Genomic DNA, 21,729 nt, shown 5'->3' with positions numbered 1-21,729 from the left:
CTATTTTAAGCTCTTATTTCCAGTGAAGGTATGTTTTTGTTTTATAGCTAAGTGAGACCAACAGATAGCTGCCGCAGAAAGGAGCAACCCTGCTGTCCCTTCTCTTGACTGTACTTGTCTGACTCTGCAGTAAGTCTGTTCAGGGAGCTGAATCAACAAAACCTCTTCTACAAAACGATGCAATCAATTTTTCTGCCAGTTTAGTTTCCTGTGAAAGCACACTGCCAAAGAGCCAAGCAGGAGGGCAGAGGAGAAAGCCCATCCCTTGCATCAGTGACCACCTATTAGATCGACTAATTTGTGATACAGAAGCACTCCCCAAATTCCTGTCCACAGTAGAGTTCCTAAATGGACTGAGCTGGGCAGAGGGGGATCTGGGGTTGAAAACAGCAACATATTTATTCGTAATTCTGTGGATTTACATCTTGTAAAGAATCATGACATGGCACAGAGCCATCTTTTATTATAAAAAGTCACACACAGAATTTTACAAGGCACTACAATGATTTGTGTTCAGCATTTTTACCCAAACTCATACTCCTAAGTTTGAAGCTTGCCCTCTAGGATCACCTGCAGCCCAGTTCAAGGTTTTAAGACTTCCTCCATACATTCAAAATCTGATTTAAAAAATAAATAAATAAATAAATCAACTTCTGTCCATGGTCAGTAACGTCGCTTCCAGGCAGAAGCATTTTTTTGTCATGGCTCAGAGGAATCCATGTCAAGTAGAATGAAGACAAAGGCAGAAAGCGGCATGTTGTCAAAGGACAGTATGGTCTAATTTATTACTACAACTGAGCCTCTGTGCAACTGTGGCCAGTGGAAGAGACGTTTATTGTATTAGCTTGATTGTAGCAATGTATGCAAGGGAAAGGCTCTTGAAGAGGTACCAGGAAAGGAGAAGAAAAGAATAGGAAAAAGCTTTTCCTTTGCTGAACAGCAATATGCAACTCGAGCTAGGATTTATTTCTCCTAGAAGCCAATTCCTAATCAGTTTCCTGATACCATGAAATTGCCAAATGACATTTTGAAAAACATTTTTCTTCCAGTTATTTGCATGCTTAACTAAATGGGCTGAGGAATGTGTCTTACCATACAAGTATCCAGGTCCTCCAAACGTTCTATCTCTGTCAACTCCTCAACTGTGATGACAGAGCGTTTAGTTGGTTTTTCTTCAGCTAACTCAATTTCCAGCGATTCCTGCTGTGGAAGCGGTTTGCCACGTCTAGTCAAATGGTCAGCCTGGAGTCAAGGATAAAGACAGGAATACATCAATCAAACTGCTAAAAAAAGGCAAACCAAACCCAACCAGAAAGCTTACATGACTGAAGTGATCACTGATCCTAGATGACCAATTACAAAAGCAAAGCTCAGTTGTGTGTGTTAATCTTCACACAGGGTTTGTTTGTGTTTGGGTTTCCCCATCCCCACCCTCTTTTTTTGGATGGAAAACCCCTTTCATCACACATTCTAAGAAAGAAGGGAGAAAGTCTAACATGAAAAAAGAAAAGGTAAAACGTCACATAAAAAGCCATGCTACTTTTTAGTTATAACAGTATTATGGAGGTTCCTCAGCATTTGTCCTGTCTTTATCATAAAGAAAATAAAGAGGTGGAAGAGACGCTTCGACCTGAACCCTTTTTTTTTTTTAAAAAAAAAAATAAACCGAACAAGGACAAATACAATTTCTGTGAACAACTATCATAATAATTACATAACCAAAATGTTATCACTCGCTGTTCAAAACACAGGACAACTTTTTTAAATACCTCAATTCTGTTTCTCTGAAGAAATAGGTAGGGGTTATCATAACTGAAAAGAATTCATCACTGACAGATCTATGGGATAAGATATATATTTTTTTAAATATCAAAGAGGAAAAAGTCTTAACAATAATAAAATTCATTTCTAGATCTGCATAGCAAAAACTGTTACTAAGAACATAGAGAATGTTATATAAACCACCCTGGATTGTACTTGGAATGGAGTAGGTTCATGTTGTCAGGAAAATGATGAAATATTTTCTAGTTCTGTTGATAACTAAAGGGAATATTGAATAATATATATTAAAAGCAACTATTTGAAGATCAGCTAGCCCAAATGACTTAGTCACAAATGCCTTCAAGGAGGCAGGTAGGGAGGAGCTGCAGTCCACCGTTTAACATCCACATGACCCCGGACAACCAGTGGATTGCAGTTTTGTTGAACAAAAAGGGTAAGCAGATGACCTGAGTCAATTATAGCTCACTTAGCCTAGTTTCTACTTCAGAAAAAAAGTCACTGGAAACCTTTATGGATTTATCTTTAATCACACTAAAACGGCTAGAATAATAATTAATGCTAGTCATCATCACATTGGGCAAACTCAGGTCTTGTCGAACAAGGTTTATTTTTCAAATTTGCCTCAAACACTACTGTGTCAATACAACATACACAGATACTTGTAGGTGGCTGAATCAGTAGTACATGACACTCCAATTTAAGGAGCTGGCACAGAACTATACCAGTGCATTTAACTTTTTCTGTATTAAGAGCTAGCTGCCAGCTCTCAGATTGCAGCTGTCAGTTGAAGATTAACACTAACAAATTAGATGGGAGTTCCTCTACCAGCCTTTTTGAGATCCATACTCGTCAATGTTTTCATCAGTGATATACCATCTGAAATAACCTGCAGCTAACAGAAACATAGGAGAGTTAAACAGGGAAAGGGACACATTTCTAATGCAGGCCCAAATGGGTCACAAATCAACTCAAATCAAATGTACATACTATCTTTCCTTAGGAACTAAGAGCACTGGCAATTAGCTATGGACACAATCCTGAAAAGCGGCAAGTGTCAAGTGTCCAGAAGCCATTACTGGGAGGGAGATCTAGCAAACTGAGTCCTGAAAATTATCTGTAACTGAAACACTATCAAAAGGAAGAAATTCTTACCTCCTTGGCTATGTAAACACAAGGAGTAAAGAATATGAGGAGAAAAACAATTTCAGTGCCACATACAGTGACAGCTAAAGCATTGGAATGGTCTGTCTGGTTCTGGGGACCATAATTTTAAAAGAGGCTTTTAAAACAGCTGGAGAAAGTGCAGAGGACTGTTCCTGAAGTGACTCACAAGGCTGGAGAAAATGACTTAGTGTGTTGTGCAATACCTCTGGACAGAGACAGCCCACTGCTCCTGCCAGCTGAGCCTGCTCCAGGACCAGCTGGAGCTAATTAACGTGGCCACTCACACAGCAGGCTGATGCTGCTGCATAGCTCCTGAGACCACAGGTTGTATCTTTACACAATGCTGCTCTGTATCATGACGACACACCCTCAAATAACCCAGTCTTTTAATTTATTTTAAAAGGAAAATAAAAGTGGGGATGGGGAGAGTGATTTTTTTTTTTTTTCTGTGTATGAGAACTTCTATAGAGAGGAAATAAAGAGAAACATATATGGTTCCCCTATCTTGTGGGGAAAAGCATCTGAAAAAATTCACAGCTGCAAGCTGAAGCCAAAGAAATTTCAATTAGAAATGAAGAGCCATTTCAATCAGGAGAATGACCACCCACTGGCTTCTTTAAAAAAACAGTACTGGATTCTCCTTAAGAGGCTCACTGCATTAGAAGTAAAAATGTTTTTCTATGGATACACAGCTCTTTATTTAACTGTGCCTCCTGACAGCTCAGCACTTGCAAATAACAGTGTTTCCTATGTTTCTACTCTTTTCTCTTCAAACTTGATACCTACATTTCTGAGGCAGTCTCAAGACTTACCCCTTCTGGGCGCAAGGTCTCAGCAGTCCCTCCCCTAAAGAATGAAATTTCACCTCTCATTTCATGAGCTACCAACCTTTATCATCTCATCAGGACAAGTACTGGTACTGTCCTTAACTAATGACTCAATGCTGCATCCTGATGGAATTTTTAGTTTTAGATCTGACAATAGTGCAAAAGGTAATAGGACAAAAATGTAAAGCAACATCTTCTAAGGTTGCACCTTCCTTAAAACATAGAGGCAAGAATCCCATGATCATATTTCAAATTATGTCAATGATGCCAATGAAAATAAAAGCAATTTCAAAATCAAGCTGTGCTAAGGAGAAACCGAAGTAAATGGCATTGTTAAGATGCCCGGCATATTCAAATATCAGTCAGGCAAATACTCACCAGTTTGTGATGACAATGGGAAAGTGCATCTAGGATTTCATCTACAACTCGGTCAGACAGGAAAGAAGCTACTGTCAGCTTTACTTCACTGTGTGAGGATTAAAAATGAGACAGAGAAATTTTTAATTCATGCAGGAGAATTTTGTCTTTATTACACATTCAACAGTGTAACTATTATCCACAGTGCTATCACTTTATTTGAAGTAAAACATTTGAGCGTGTCAGGATACATGACTGCGGGTTTCTGAAATAAACTCATGAATCACACAATAAACACAAGAGCCTCTGTACCATATTTAACCTGCTTCTAACATTTTTCTAAGACCTGAAATGAAAACATCTGGGTAAGAAATCTGAATAAAAACCACATGTGAAACTTGGCGGGGAACACTCCACCACTGAAGTCAGAGAAACACTCATCTCAGATGAATGGGATTAGGACAGGGGGACAGTGCTGTCCCTTTAGCACTACTGCACTGAACAACTACATGCCACTCGTTTCCTTAATTCCCTCCTGTTTGTCTGCCAGCTGAAGGACAGCCAGCCATGCAGTGCTGCTTCTCCAGTCTTTGCCAAAACAACTTTGCTTCCTCTTTTTGCTCTAGGTAGCCACTTTTTGTCTCAAGAACTTCATGTCAGCCATTCTCATTACACAGATGCACACAGAACACCAACACACCCTGTACACTGAACTGAGGGTTCACTGGTTATTTCCTATCAAGGAATCGTGTACTTTGAATTGCTCCCTTGGGGTCTTTGGCCACAGGACAAATGGCTCAGGCTATGGAGGGCAGATGATTTGCAGATGACAAGCACATACGCCTGAGCTGCAGCCCAAAGCTCCATCTCTCCTGCCTCTACAGTTTCAAAGACAACTGCTACAACTGACCCTTGCCAGCAAGCAACGTGATTTTGTTTCGAGGTGTTTGTGTGTGGATGGAGTTGCATTGGATTAACAAAGCTATTTCTACCTGGGGCTGGGGTTACTGCTGCAGAAAGCCTGTGGAAAAAAAGTAAGGAACTTCTTGGAAAGGCAATGCAATTCATAGGGAGGTAAAATGGTGGCCAAGACATGGTGGGAAGAGAATGAGAGTGAAGGGATTTCCCTCAGTTACTTACATACTAATTTCAAACAATATAAGACATGAAGGGTGACAGTGTGGCACCCTCACCCTGTTGACAGTTGCAGCTTTTACAGGTGGAAGGAACACTCTTATTGTCTCAGGGTCAAGATCTGTTTGATAGAACTGAAGCAAAGAAAACTCACTCCCTGAACCATTTTAAAAACTCCGAGGGCATAGCTGAACTCTTTAACACCTTTTCTTACCAATTTTGCTGCACTCTGCAAAACTGATTTCTAAGTCTTACTGTTTTCTTCTTTTGCAAAGATAGCAGCATCACAATGCAAAATGACATGCTTTTCCATCAAGCAGAAAGGATTCCTTAGCCAAATGATAGCAACTGCAAAGGTTTAAGCACAGGGAAAGTACATTAAACTGCATAAATATATTCTCTGGTATATATTTAATGTGAAAAAAAAAGATGCAGTAAAAGGTCAGGTAAAAGCCTCTTTCTTTTCCCTTTCTGTTTTTTTAAAGAGTGAAGAGCTGTTTAGGGTAACTGTTTCTGCTCCAGGTTTGTGGCTTGAATATCCAGGTTTCCATTTTTTAAGTATGTCTGCCTGCTGTGCACAACTCCCATACAAACAAAAAGTTTTAAAGTGACTGCTACAGCTACAGGACAAGACCAAATGCAGCAACAGACAAAGCACTGCTAATGCTCAAGGCAAGTAAGTGCAATTTCCTTCTATTACAGTAATTCAGTGTTACCTGAGAACATAAATAGGTTTAGCAAAATCTGTAGGAGTCATGAAAATGTTATTTGCGTACCATAAACCAAAACTCGTACTAAATAAAACAGAAGCACATGCATTAACCATGAAGTTAACATCCCTGGAGATTTCAAATATTTGAATCTCCTGAACTAAGTTCACCAGACCTGTAGGGCAATTTCCTGCTCTTTGAATTCCTTTAAATATAGTTTCTTGTGACTCACAAAAGCATTCAAAAAATCTTCTACTACACAAACACACATAAATGCAACCCAAAATCTAAATTCTATAACTAATTTTTTTAGATTAGTCTTTTAAAGTACCTAATTTTATTGAGGATATCAATTCCAGATTGCTCCAAGAGGACATTTTTCACAAAAGTGCGTGGGATGGAAATCTTCTCAGTGCTAGCCTCAATCAGGTCTTCACGGATGTGAGCTTTCTTCATCACATTTGGGCAAAGGTTTTCTGCTGCATCCACCATAGACTCAAGGAGTGTCTGCAGCACAGCAAGCAAAAGGTAACACCAGGTACTGAGATTTTCATTAGCTAGAAGATCACAGCATTATTTTGGTACATAGCACTATGACATTTTTAGACTTGGAATTTTTACATTTTTTTCTTCCTAATTTCCAATCCATTTTGCAATCCAGCTGCAATATAAAAGGTATTATACAAAATAAAGCTAAGAGGGAACAACATACTTGTTTTGAAGATGACCCATCACTATTCTTGTTTGCCTTTTCAAATATGAAACATTTACATCTCTGTTTAACTGTCAAAACAGTAAGTTAGCTTCCCTTGCGCACCCACCACTGCTGCCTCTGCACGCTGCAGAAGCAGCGCATGCCCTGCTATGGCTGCCTTCACTCTAAACTGTGCCCCGAATCAGCGGTTTTCATCAGTGCTCCAGACCTGCCAATTCGTAACAGGCACCAGTATATGAAGAAAGGAAACTCATCAGAATTCGGCAAGCTGTAAAGAGCTGGAATACACCAGCCTACTAAGAAGTAGCTACAAGTGTGATTCGCTGTGGGCATACAAATCTTTAATATATGGATCTCATTTACATACATGGAAGTCCGTAGTGAATCTTAGGTGCAGTCAACAATTTTTATTCTTCTTTAATGACTGGTCAAAACCCTAAACCAGGACAGAAGAAAAGCATGCACGCTCCAGAAACAGGACCATGTAACCCCCCAAGCCCCTCAACTTCCCTTTCCTTAAAACAAGTCTCCTCTGCTGAAGGTATGAAGTCAACTCCTTCCCTCTTAGACTTTCTCTTGGAAAAATCTTTCATATATACCTCAATGCTACGGAGTTATGTTATGGAGCCCCTTTCAACTGCATTAGATTTACCTCCTACCTGTGTCTGTGACAAAAGGTAACACTGGTTTAAATCCCATTTTATCACCTACTGTTTTCTTTTGCAAAGCCCAGCTCTGACTAGAAGGCTGAAGAACCCTCACACTACAGGCGCAGGTGAGGGCTCACAGTCCCCCACACAGTCATCCTTGTACGAGCTTGTGTCACAAAAGGTGCAGGAAAGCTCTAATGTACACACGTAAGGATCCAAATGAGACATAGAAACACTACTAGTGCCCTATACCACCGAAACATTTTTCCTCTAATTGCTTTTATTTTTCATACCGAAAAAGATTACGTAGGACCATGGAAGGTATAAAACAGTTAGCTGGTCATCTGGAAAACTACATTTTAAATTCATATTGTTTCATCTACAGGCTGATATGTACCCTGTGTACAGTAAAACAGATTTATTTGTGAACACAAAGGAGTATTTGCTGACAAGACTGGAAATGTTCTTTGTTCAAATTCTCTTCTATATCCACCTTACTCCACCCTCCAGTCCCCGTGACTCCAGAAATCTATTTTAGGTATCTTCAGAAGGCTTTCAACCTTCAATTAGCTTGTTTCAGAGATTGCAAGAGGTCAAGCCTCATCAGCACAGGATTTGAAAACAAACTCTCTACGCCCATTCCCAGCATGAAGTGCTACTTAGGAAAGGAGATGATTCTCTCCAGCAGCTGGTGCCTCTGCACACTGAAGCTGTCTCGCTGCTGCGCTCCAGTGACCATGGGGTCTCCTCAGGCTATGATGCTTCCAAAGTGTCAGGGAAAATAAAGCCACTGTCCTTGGCTCATGCTTCAGCATATGTGCAAGACCCATTTTTTCAACTTTGAATCCTCTAAACAAGCGGGACAAGCAGCAACTATTAGAAGAAATCAGATCTTTCAACGTATGCCATGTCACCTGCAGCTTTTGAGCAGTTTTTTAAGGTCCGAAGGAAGATGGAAAGAAGAGAGGAACAGGACAGAGTCCAGTTTACTGAAAGGGGCCAAGTCATCTCCAGCGAGACTGAAGGTTACAACCAAACAGAAAAAGGTACTTAAATATAAAAAGAAACAAAATCATAGTTTCACTGGAACGGTATAGTAAGTAAGCCTAGCACTAACCTCGGTACTTGTAATAGTACACAAATAATGAACTGCACCCCTTGAAAACTCTATCAATTTCCTTTTTCTTCTCTATCTCAGTTCACTGGTAAGTGACCTCAGGCTGAACTCCCCTTATCAGAGCTTTTTTCTCTTTGCATAGCCCTACCGTAACTGGCAATTTTCATATGTAGATACTGAGTAAGAAACAAAACCACCATTACTGCATAATAATTTTAATGATTCAAAGCAGCATCTTTCAGTCTGTAGCTCTTAACTGACTGATTTTTTAAGTGTAGATTCACGAGGACAACACAGCAGCATGAAGTAGCCGCAGCATACAGGGAAGTCTGATCTTTACAACATTTATTTACAGGTATAAGGGACAACTGCCAATACAGCCAATATGGAGCTCGTTTCTGGGTTCCCATGCTTTCTGCATTTTAAGGACTCCTCCTGCACTCCCTCCTTCAATCCCACAGCAGATTCTGGGGCCGTAACACTAATGAAGAGCTTTTCAAGCCCCTGCTGCCATAGCCACATGGAGGATAAAGAACTTCAATGGCAGAGACAACTGAGCCAGGTAAACTACTAATCAGAATTTCTGACACATCCATTTTTTCTCCATGGCATTTATTCACTGGTGCAACTGTCTAGTCTAACTTGAAAAATCACACTCAACTTCCCCAGGAGTTACTGATCTATCACAATCATAGAAGTTATAAAGATTTGCTATGTTGAATTGCAGTTGCAGTCTAAGCATGGTCTTTCAAAATGGATTTTGTGAAGACATGCTGTGTGAAGGTGTCAGTGGGAAGTAAAAGGAAAGACTAAAGACCTTGCCTGAGAATTTTCGAATTAATTTTTACTCAAAATACTCAAGAGAATGTGCGATTTAGAAGTTGAATAGAGTTTGAATCTCTTAAGTGCACAACTGAATATAGTTTCTTCAGCGGTGGATTTTAGCTGTTGGTTTCACATTGACTATTATTGTATCTACAGAAATCTTTCCCTGCCCCCTACTTCCATCCCAAAACCTTTCAGGAATGGAAACTCATAGCTACAGATATTGACTGTGGAGAGGCAAATGTTTCAGTCACAAAGCCACAAATGCCAGTCAGCAGGCATGCAGAAAGAAGAGAACAAAGTCCTCCCCATAATTACTGACTTAACATTTAGGAGAAAGACACAGTGAGGAAAAGGACTGGAGGATGATGATATCTAAAGAAAAAAATGGAACAGGTGACTGAGCCAGCAAGCCCTTTGCACTAGGACGGAAATTAGAAGGAATAGTTCAAGCACTCCTGTCCTTACAAAACAATCTTTTCTTGCCTAAGCACCATTTATCTGGCTTACTATTTTCTCTTGGGCCTTTGCCAACTGAATAAAGCATCTCCAGGTTCTGTGTATGCAGTGACACCACCAGGACAAGAGAAATGCAAGGGCCTTGCTATAATTTCTGCTTCGGCCAACTCAACTCACTCCAAGATGTTGCTCTTCCCTATTCTAACTCCTTTCTCCCCACCTCCCTTCGCTATTTTGAAGTTACAAAAAAAAAAAAAAACCCACAAAAAAAAAACCAACCTTAAAAAAAAAAATCTCTTATTTGCCTGAAGAGTGTTCACTGTCTTTACCCAATTTCCAAGTACTTTCTAGAATCGGGCTCTGGTTGCTATGGAAGCTAAAAATCAAAACTCCACTTAGAGCACATAGGATGTTTTTCCAGCAATTACAAAATGAACTGTACTTACAGAACTTATCTATATTCATAAATAATAAACTGCATATAATGTTCTGAACTGACCTAATGAAGTGAAAAAAAATCCTAATCCGTGTCCAACATTTTCTCCTCCATGCAAAGTACGCCACCACAGAACTCAAAGGAAAACCTCTCAGACTTGAGTGTAAAATTAATAACAATGAGTGATACAATACACAAAGAGCATTTTGACTTTATAGTTTCTTGTAAGGCACTTAAACTTTAACACCACACAAATCAAATGTAAAAGTTAGAATGGTAGAGCTAAAGTGCCTTTTGCTGTAAATGAGTAAAAGCATAAATGAAAGACCCATTAACTCAGTCTTATGCCAGGAACTATGAATGACATTCCAAATGCCGAAGAGGCTTTCCACTCCCCCACCCCCACTTCTATAAGCTCTCCAAAATGCGCAGGACTTATTTAAGTGCATGAGCCCTGCACAAAGGGCTGACCTGACTATTCCCATCCCAATAATAGCCTAGAAGCTCCACTGGGAAGAATCTTGTGGATAAATCACTTTCATGTCTGCAGAAATTAAAGAAGAGATAATGAATCTTTACCTTATGTCACATAATGAGGGAGTAAAATCTTAAAAATTCAGCACCATTTTCCTCCTCATTAACTTTTTAATTTCAAACCAGTAATTAGTAGTGTGGTATTATTATTGTTCTTCATTATATTCCCACTAACTGAAGTATTTTCATGTTGTTTCAACCAAGAGTTCAACCTTTACTTTCAGATTACTTGATAAATTTAAATACAGGAAAACACAAGCAAGATAGTTTAATTATCAACTTAAATTGATCTGCATTGCCTCAGAACCATATTCTAAATTTATTGGCTTCCACACAGATCCCAACAGTTGCAAATGTTTCCCCACCTTGACTTCTTCCTGGACTGATACCTTTGCACATGCTGTACGGATGACTCTTCCTTGTTTATTATATAGTAAGATCTAACATAATTGAAGGTAGAAGTTTCTGAGCAAAAGCTGGCTGAACACACAGGTGAGAAGATTTACAGACCAATGTCATCTATTTCAAGAACTGAGGTTTGACAGGCAACTTGGGAAAAGATTTCCTGTAAAGCTGCCTGTACTAGTTCTTGGGGCACTCTCAACATATACAACTTACCTAAGCCAAACAGTTAAAGTGAAAATTCTGTGCCAGGTTCAAAAATGGTCACTGGGAAAAAAATTCTCCAGTGGAGTCTATAGAAAAGCAGCTTTCACTCCAGTGGGATAACTTAACTAGTGAGTACTTTTCTGCAGAGCATGAGACTTTTTAAGGTGTTTGAGAGATACCTTTAACAACGGCCTAAGGAGCAATTGGTAAGTCTTCCTCTTCTAGAAGATAAAGTAAGATGACAAACAGTGTATGCTCCTTCCGCCCACTGCAAACGCTACAGCAATTTTTTTTCATTCCAACCAGGCAAGTATCCAGGTAATAAAGTACAAAGTTAAGCTAACAATGAAAAGATAGCTTATGCACAAATATGCTTAAAAGTGTAAGAAAAGAAAAAAACATAGAAGTGTGGCACATCTGCATCTAGCACAGAAGATCGCAGATTTAGTTATTTCTGCATGTGAGAGATGGTAACACATCCATCCACAGACCTTAAGTTGCTCATCCACAACCCTTGTGACTTCTCCAGCCATGGATTCAAGTGTCTCTTGGATTGGATTGGACAGCGAACCATTTGCTCCTGCCCAAGAAGCTCCACCGAGGTGATAAAGATTTGGTAAGAGCTGTAAGACAGAAAGAATATCTTTGGCAAGTAGGCTCATCACTACCCGTCTTCAAATCTGGACAAATAGTAGGAAGCCTCTCTGCTAAATCCAAGTCTTTATAAATCATGATTAGTCACTTTAAGTACTACCTGAAGCTGATCATCTGAAGAAAATACTTTTGAAACACACTGTTATTTTGACTCCCCAAAAAGAGAAAAGCTTAAAGTACACATTGAACTGCTCTCAGTATTACCAGTATGCCGGGAAAGACTTACTGTTTTCGAGTTCTTAGCATCCCGCATAAGCCGTTCTGCAGATTTGACATCTTCCTGTACAGCATCCACACCACAATTTCTTAAAGAATTGAGATGATCTTGCACTTTTACACATATTCTGTCAATCATCTACTTGAACAAAAGAAATAGAAAAGATAAAACATCAGAAGGCTGGTCAAACACAAACTGAATTCAGTCTAGGTAGGAAACCAATACCAGAACAATGAGATTTGTAGTGATCTGAAAATGCATAATCAGAGCTTGGAAGTATGTCCATGCTACTGAGGGAAAGCGTTGTATCTCATAAAGACAATTAAACGTTGGAAAAATAAATAAAGCTTTAACATAAAAAAAATCTAAATGCTTTGGAATATTTCCACCACAATTTCCTGCAGGATAACTGCAAATAACCAGTAAGTTACAGAGCCTCAAGTGTTGTTCTGTTTTTTGGAGCAAGTTTAATGCTGAAAACATTATCGATATACCTAACACTTAGCTTTGAACATCCCTCAATTGTTACAAAGTTCAGACAGTAAGAGAGAGCTCTGTCACTATTCATTCAGCAACACCAACAGAGATTTCTCATGTGTAAGCAAAATGCAATTGTGCAGGCTTCTGGGGTACTCTTTCAAAATGTAAATATTCCTAGTTGCAAGGGAACTATAAGTACCAAAGTAGAAGTTTCCATCAGTCCTTTCACAGTGGGAGAAACTGAACTTAATCTGTATCTGCAACACAATTCATTCAACACGCTGCAAATACAGGGCAGGTGGTATGTACGTATCCTTACAAGACAAACTGACATATGCCCGATATATAGTCAGTTCTGATTAAGATACATGGGGCAGGGAGATACAATAGTTAAAAGTCTTTATTAGCCCACATAGCATTCAATAGAACTGGTTATTTGACATTTTGAAACAACATCTGAATGCACATATCATCATACAAAGTCTAGAGTTCTAGCATCTTATATCATTAGCAACGAGAACAAATGATTTCACAGCATGTTCCTTTTCTGCTCCACATGACTCTTCCTCTTTAAAGGCTTTTGGGTGTGAGGTTTTTTGTATAAGTACAAAAAGCTAATTAATTATTAGACAGTGGAAAGTCTCATTGGGGCATCTGGACCAAAAAACCCCCACCCCCCACTCTGGGAATAATAATGCAATTCCACCATACTAACTAAAGAATCTTTTCCAGCTCTTTAAAAACTGTTTTTAAAATCCATCCTTATTGTACACAATTTAATATAGAAATTAGTAATCTTACTCTACTTTCAAAACAACAATAAATTACATTTACTGAAAGCTGATATGTGCGTGTGGTTACTGAGGAAAGCACAGCTGAAATCACCAAGCTATAAAAAGATCTGAACTTAATTCATATGGAGATTATTAACTTGGGGCATTGGAACAGATAAATTACTAAAATAAAGTGATACTGCTCTTGCAGGTTTTAGTGCCTGTACATCTCCCACTTACCATCTTCTCTATCAAGAGGTTAAAGCACAATTTCAGGTTCTAGTAGTAAAACTTTGTCCCATTAAATTTTAATAACACAGGTAGAAAAAGGCCACTTTGAATTAAGATTCACCAAAAAAAAGTAATGCAGAGAACACAGAAATTTCATTGACTCAGCTGAAGAGCAGAAGAGATATTCCTCTCCTGTTTGCTGGAGTCTCCTATTTGCATGGGAACACATCTGGTGTGAACAAACATGGAAGTAAATTTAAAAGGAAAGCCATGACAAGTTTTATTCTTATACCACCTTGCTTCACTGGTGTACTAGAGCTGAAAACAGCCCTGAGGGGTACTGCAAGAAATGCACTAGAAGAGAGAGAACTGTAAGGTACCACAGAAAACATTTGTAGTCCTCTCAAGAGAAAGGACAAAAAAAACAGATAACACATGGCATTTAGGAAACCTGGTAGTGGTTGACAAAACACAAAAGCTTACCAGCTTCAAGCAGTATTTTGGGCTGTGTTAGACAGAGAGCCTTTTCAGCTGTCCAGACTACACAGTACAGAAGACTTCTTTGCTTAGAGGGAGGAGGGAGCAAAGGAGGGTAGCTTTCCATGATACCCATAGTTCTGAAGATGTAAGGTAGACTATGAGTTACTCTCCAAGCCTGCTTACTCTGGTGGTACTACATGGTTGCTCAGTACCAGGCAGAGACTGGAACCAACTCCGACACCAACTCTGGTGAATCACCTTATGATGATGCTTGTCACACTGATGACAGTCTGCTGAAAAGTCAGACTCTCAAGCGTAAATGAACCAAACCGTTCCTGGTTCCAGCAGTGGCTCACTCCAAAACAGCTCAGGTCTTTCTCTACACAGTACTACTATACATTAGCCCTGTCTCTCACAAAAGGTATTTTTCCTTCCAAAAATATTATCATTGATAATTATTCTTGGGAAATGAAGTGTCACCCAGGAGGCACATCTTGCTTTAAGCTAGTCCGACAGAATGAGAGAGAACTCTATCCCCAGACAGATTTTATACACCAAGTAAGTACCAGTAAGGAACAAGTTCTCACCTGCTGAGTGGTACTAGTGACAATGCCTTGCTGCAGCCGGTATGCTTGCTCCTGTAGGTACTTTCTGGTCTCGTGGTTACGAAGCAAGTAGTTTTCTATCTAAAAAAGAAAAAGATATTAGGAAGCTGATTTGACTGTCCCCATTGTAATGTGCTTTTGATTTTGCCGCTGTATCAGAAACGTGGACTGACAGGAAAAAACTGCCTGAGTATTTGTTATCTGCAAACCTTATTCTGTGTGTCTCGCTGCTTAATAATCACGTTGGCAAAGAGTTGTTCATTCACGGACTAATGAAACATTGTTAAACACTGTGATTTTGCCAGTGTTTTCTGAATTAGTCTTTTATTTTGAACAGTTTCGTAAGTTACAGATCCAGGTTTGAGAAACATTTGAGGGGACTCTATCCATAAAAGTGTTGTTGTAGAGACCACGATGACACAAGGTAGTCAGTTTATTACTTTCAGATGCATTCAGCCCACTGCAAAGACACAGATTTAAATAGCAGTATGGGCTGGAGGCAAGATAAAATATCTAAAAGTGCCTAACTGATACAGAAGGCTCAGTTCAGAAGTTAGACTTAAGTCTAAGTAGTACATAAGTGCTCCTCAAAGACATGATTTGAAAATGATTCCTACTCACAGCTGCTGGTCACAACCTACCACAACTGTCACCAGCAGTCAACACACACCATCAGCCAGCTTAATGGCATGCAACATAACCCCCTAACCTGGCTCCATTAAACTTCTGTCAAAAAAACATGCTAGCAAACTGTTTACGGTTCATCAAAGGTGATGTACCTCATCTAAAAGGAAGACAGGGTAAAACATTGGGTGGAGAGCCAGCATATTGTGAAGCAGAGACTAAGAGGGATAGTTACCTCTAAACCTGCATCAGCAGCAAGAGTGGCAACAGTCCAGCCATGCCCCACAGTAATGCACGGTTTATCCAGTTTGCCCACACTGTGTGCTGCAGAGATACCGGAGCTTGGGAAGTATATTATGACCATCTGGTGCTGGACCAGGGCCAGGAGCACGCTCATTGTATTTAAGCTGTGGTCTACTGATGCTTACAGACCCTCCTGAGACGTTAGTCAGTTCAGGTGTCCCTGCACCAGGCATGACAGCTCAGTCCATGCGGCCAGACATTCCTGCATGCGTGGAATTGGCTGCATTCACAGCACCACTCCCAAGACTGTTACCTTTTTTTGGAGAGAACTTAACTCGTGTTGTGTAAAGGAAGTCTGAACCACACATGTTAAAACAAACTCAGAGCCAAAAAGTTTTAGCAACACTGAAATGAATTAAAGAAAATGCTCTTTGTACCTAATGGCTAATTAACACGTAGAATTTAAATCCCCATGGCCAGAAGCTTCACGATATTTTTTTCAGAGATGCATCCTCATTCTAGACGTGAATCTATCTACAATTATATTAAATGTAAGAAAAACATCCATGCCCACAATTCAGATTTTTAAAGCAGAATTTAGATCTTTTTCATGCATCAAAGAGAAAGGTGCTAACTACCAGCACTTTTCCCTGTGAGAACCACTTTACTGAAAATTCCTTTACTAATCAGGATCGTAGACATTTGCTTTTTAAATCACAGTTATCTGTAAGAACTATTTATAAGTTTTTTATGACCCTACCCTGGCTGAAGGAAAACTACTCATTAAAAAAATGTGAACTGTATGCTTTCTGATTGAGCGGGAGGCTCATTTGGAGCTCGCAAGATTTAATATATTAAAAGTCAGCTGGGAATTTTATAAGTCATGCAAGTGGAACTGCTACAGATACTGTCAACACCTCTTCACCCAAAAGAACAAGTTGGTGCAGTTGTTTATCTAGGGCAACATAGTGTGTGACTTTTATATGTACAATATAAAACACAGGCACTAAATGTTTTTATCCTCCCTCAAATTAAAGCGCATCCTTTGTCTTGTACAGCACTGACTGCACTTTTTATGCCAAAATAAAAAACACGTACCCATAATTCTATGCACATGGAAATAGCCACAAGCACATATGCAATAAACATGCCAGTTTCTAACTCTCCCTATCATAGTTAGGTATACAGCAATACAAGGTCTAGTTTGCACTTACTTAGTTACGACTTTTTGATACTACACTATTGCATTCCATCAGCCTTCACTCCAACCATTCTTTGGAATAAAACTCCCTACATGTTCTTGCAGCACTTGATTACTACATATATGCCCATGCAAATCAAAAAATCAAAGAATCTAACCTAGAATTCTTACTCAGGCAAGCATGAAATAACAGCCGCTTAAAATTATTACTTTATTTTTAGTGGTTTTAATTCTGTACGTTTGTGGTATATGCAATACCTTTTGCAGTGCCTCTTCTGTTTTCTCAGGGTTTGTTTTAAGCGCTTGGGAAGCATCATTCATCGGTATAGGCATGAATCTCAAAGTGTAATTCCTAACAAAAAATAAAAGAAAAAGATTTCTTAGTAGTAAAAGTTAACCTAACTACTGTATCTCTTTATGAAGAATAAACTAAAGGGAGAAATAAGATGCATCTAGCTTGTCCATGGAAGGTACTAAGAAACTATTTTTCACATTTGTAAGTGGAGTAACTGGAGGCATGCATGCTCCTTTTTGCTGCTAATTCTTCCTTGCCACTAGATAGTGGAGATTCTGAAAAGCAAAAAATGCAGTTAGATGGCCAGTGCCCAGTAACTGTCAATTAAAAAGGCCTAGCTGTTCTCTGTACCTTTGTGCACAAGGTTGGATGACGTTTTCCTGTATCGAAACAGAACAGGGACTATTAGTGCCTGCTGGCAATTCTATCAGATCTAAGTCTAAATGGAAATATTCAGTAACAGACAGATAGCAACTGAGACGGAGTTTTGAAAATTTACTATTTATTAACTTCTTGAATTTACAACAATTTGAAGATGCTAGATTTTTAATAAAAGCTGACAAAACAAGCATAGCTTCTCCACATTGCTTCATGCAAACATTTGCTCCCTGCATTTTACTTATTTGTTTGCAAAATATTTCTGTAGCTTTGTCCATCTGCTGTGATATGAGAATAAAGATAGGGCTTTGGTTGTGAGCCAAAATTACATTTAAACTCTGAGAACATAAATTGGCTAGCATAACACAGTTAAACCTAAAAGGCTCCATGCAGTGGTATGTCCACACACCTTCAGATTTGAATAAACAAACAAAAAAAAAAAAAGCAGGAACTTCTTAAAACCTGGAAAGGAGATTATTCTTCCTTTTTTCAATTAGTTCTAATTTCCTGCAAACATCTCTTCCTCCCACTGTCTGTCTGTTCCTCTTCCATCCAGAGCTACGTAAGTATGGTGAGAAGTCTCAGAGCACTTTAAAGTTGACAATTTCAACTGAGTCAACTCCGTTGACTTCAATGGACCCATTCCTCACTCGATGCACTAACTCCAACAACAGACACACCAACTCCTGTGAAACTCCGAGATTCTTTCAATTCCTCTCCCACTGGCTGAGCCGCCACATGAAACACCACTCTCTGAAGGACCACAGTCTTTTGAACTGCCAAACACACCAGTTCCTCATTGATACTACCCAATGTTTTACCTTAAATGATAACAGAAGACTTCAACATTTCTTCCCCAATGTAAACATGGCTATGTACAGCTGTCAGTGCAGGCAGTTACTCACATGGAGTCAGCAAGGTCCCTGCCCTTCCACTGTGTCCAACTGCTTACTGCATCACAGCCAGAAAATTCACTTTTCTTTCTAGTTGTCTTGTCCTTCAGAAGAACTGCGCAAACTATACAGGCCATGTTGTCCTCATGTAATACTAAACAGTGAAGAACTGGCTGTCCACCAGCATAGGGAAAATTTTTAGATGTCAAAGATACCAAGCTCAAAGACAGATAATAATTACAGAACTTGTGAATTGCCTGACTACTACCTGGCAGGTGGGGTATTTATTTAGTTGAAAAGAAACAAAGGTAGATTTCCAAGGATCTCTGCAGCTGTCTGACATTTAATACATCCCATTCATTGACATCTGTAATTGTCAGCTCTCATGCTAGTAATTATACGCTAAATTCAATTTAGTCAAAGGCTTAGTGCACCTTCCCTCACCCACACATAGGTAGTGGAGGAAAATGAAAGGCAAGGAGATTTCATGGACATACAGTCACAAGAGGCAGAACTTCAGAAGACCACTGCCCTAAGGAAAGCTCTGTACTTGGTTTCCTTCCAGACAGACATCATTGTATCAGAATGCTACTTCATTTTAATCTAAAAATTAACCGGCTCTTGGGGAGGGGTTGGGGGGGTAACTTAAAGCTCGCTTTTCAACTTTGATTGTAGGAGCAATATTTATCTTCACACTTCATTTTTCTCTGCTTCCTTTGAAGTCTAAAATGTTCCTCCATTCCTTTTATTAACACTCCACTTGTCTCATGTAACACTGTACACTACCAACTCAGTAATCCAGTAATTTTACAACACATTAATACTCTCAGCAAAATACCTGTATTTAAAGGATGCTTAATTTCAGAGAGGCGCTCAGACACTGGAAAGGATGTCTCAAAAACCTTTCTCTCCCTTAACATACAGCATGTGTGACAACTGTCCTACATTTCATCACATGTTATTTCCCTTGTAATAACTTCTGCTCCATTCATGACACACTCTTTGTCTTTGCTGTAGAGTGAGGATTTTATTGTCTATTTTTACAAAAATGGGAATAATATCATCTGTTTTGCGCGCTTAGGCATGTGAATTTCATGTCACTGCTAAGGGAAGAATTCATAGCCCTCTAACAAATTCCAGCATTTCCCATGAGATTTTAGAACTTGAAACATTTCTTCAGTCAGTCCATACAGAAAAAAATGTATTTTAGAAATTAATATGGGGCAATAACATACAGTTCTACGACAGAGTGGGCTCTAGGCTATAAAGCACACAAGAACATGCTTATTTTCATATTAAAATTACAGAGATACAAGTGCCTGTTTAATGGCAAGGCTGAATAGGATGCCTTTTCTCAAATGCTCTCCTGAACTGACACCTGTCCCAGACTCTACAGAAGATCCTCTTAGCATCTCGCATCAGCTGGCTGGGACACCCCTGGGGCAACTCTGTCAACAGCCATGCTCCTGGAATTCCCTTGTAGAAACAAGGTTTTCACACAACTATGAACAGATGAAGAAAAGCTGGGAGGAGGGGAAAAAAAAAACCCAAACAGTCTTCAGATTACTTCAGTCTGGTTTTAAGTCTATTACTACCCCTCCCAGTTCTCCTCAGCCTCCTCATCATACTATGAAAGCCTAGCTTTCTCCTTTTTTGTGGTTTAGTATGATTATTTTTCCCAAGAACAAATTCCAAGCAAAATGCACAACACACATACCCACAAGCATCTTCAGTATGAGCAACGATTCTTTCCTACACAATATTGATGGTTTCACATATTTTTAGGAAACATAGGGTGGAGGATGTTCTCAGTATGTCTTTGAGATGGACTGCTTAAAGGCTAATTGTTTTCAGCCAGTATTGACAGTCCCCCTCCTGCAAGTTTAAACTCTTGTTGCTTGTGGCTTAGGTTGTGATATTATCAATGGGTTTCACAATTTTAAAATGTTAGAAGAGACATAAAATTACCTCAGTATTGAAGCTAAACAAATGAGATGTCACCTCAAAGTGCACTGTCACACAATTATCTGTAGCAATTTTTTTTTTTTTCTCCTTAGATTATTTGGTTTTGCCTTCGGATTTTCCCCTTCCTTTCTAATTACTTATCCAAGCACTTCAGAACAGAAAAGTTACAGGATCATAGAATCATTTAAGTTGGAAAAGACCTTTGAGATGATCCGAGTCCAACCGTTACCCAAACACTGCCAAGTCCACCACTAAACCATACCCCTAAGCACCAAATCTACACGTCCTGTAAATGCCTCCAGGGATGGTTACTCAATCCTGGGCAGCCTCTTCCAATGCCAGACCACCCTTTCAGCAAAGAAATTTTTCCTAATATCCATTCTAAACCTCCCCTGGTGCAACTTGAGGCCATTTCCTCTTGTCCTATCACTTGTTATCCGGGAGAAGGGATTGAGCCCCATGTTGCTACACCCTCCTTTCAGGCAGCTGTAGAGAGCAATAAGGTCCCCCCTGAGCTGCCCTTTCTCCAGGCTGAACAACCCCAGTTCCCCCAGCTGCTCCTCATGAGACTTGTGCTCCAGACCCTTCACCAGCTTCGCTGCCCTTCTCTGGACATGCTCCAGCACCCCAATGTCCCTCCTGCAGTGAGGGGCCCAGAACTGAATGCAGTATTTGAGGTGTGGCTTCACCAGTGATACTAACCAGAAAATAAATTTATTTTCTTTTCTACCAGACTCTCATAAATGTACAAGCTATTGCTTTCTAAAAGAGAAATGTCTGTAAGTTGAGAAATAACCTTTGCAAATTATTATTCACTACTATCAATGGAATCACTCGAAGATGATTTGCTTAATTACACATCGTTTATATAATTTCCCCCATCAGTGCAATTTTGAAACCAAGTATATAAACTACAACAGTTCCATAAAACAAATAACTTTATAAGCTCTAGCCCCATGACCCCTCCAAGGGTTAAGATGCTCCCCTAAGTAGTTACAGTTTTGCAAGACATTTCTTGTCTAGAAACTACCAATTGTATGTTACCTTCACCTTCTACAGACAGCCTTTGTTCCCATCCAAGGCATTTAATGACATGAAACAACCGCAACTGCTGCTTAATTTAAATCTGTAATTTTTTCCTTTTAAGAAAAGTAATAATAACATATAAAAAAAAAAAAAGAGATGGAGATGGAGAGAGATGAAAGTAATTTAGCATCTATCACTGGTAAGGGCTACAACTGTAAGCTCAGGGAAGCAAAATGACCCAGGCCACAGCGATTACAATGAATAATCATGGTTCTGTAAATCATCACTATTAGTTTCAGTTTGCTGGGGGAAAGAAAAAAAAAGTCAGACCACAAAGGCATGCTT

General features: G+C 39.4%; 1 protein-coding gene across 3 annotated transcripts in view; it reads right to left on the bottom strand.

Moving 5' to 3' along the window:
- Positions 1-21,729, bottom strand: part of CARMIL1 (capping protein regulator and myosin 1 linker 1) — a 241,305-nt gene that overhangs the window by 86,219 nt on the left and 133,357 nt on the right. For all 3 annotated transcript variants that reach the window (XM_055799395.1, XM_055799396.1, XM_055799397.1), the window contains 7 exons: positions 17,086-17,179; positions 14,742-14,840; positions 12,200-12,328; positions 11,811-11,942; positions 6,306-6,481; positions 4,152-4,239; positions 1,093-1,242 (listed from right to left, as the gene is read on the bottom strand). In XM_055799395.1, coding sequence (XP_055655370.1) covers positions 1,093-1,242; positions 4,152-4,239; positions 6,306-6,481; positions 11,811-11,942; positions 12,200-12,328; positions 14,742-14,840; positions 17,086-17,179 — 868 coding nt within the window. The remainder of the gene's footprint in view (positions 1-1,092; positions 1,243-4,151; positions 4,240-6,305; positions 6,482-11,810; positions 11,943-12,199; positions 12,329-14,741; positions 14,841-17,085; positions 17,180-21,729) is intronic.

Source organism: Falco peregrinus, chromosome 3, assembly GCF_023634155.1.
Source record: "Falco peregrinus isolate bFalPer1 chromosome 3, bFalPer1.pri, whole genome shotgun sequence".
In the NCBI taxonomy this organism is placed as follows: domain Eukaryota; kingdom Metazoa; phylum Chordata; class Aves; order Falconiformes; family Falconidae; genus Falco; species Falco peregrinus.
Note: the sequence above shows the minus strand (reverse complement) of the source record. Positions and strands in the feature narration are given on the sequence as shown.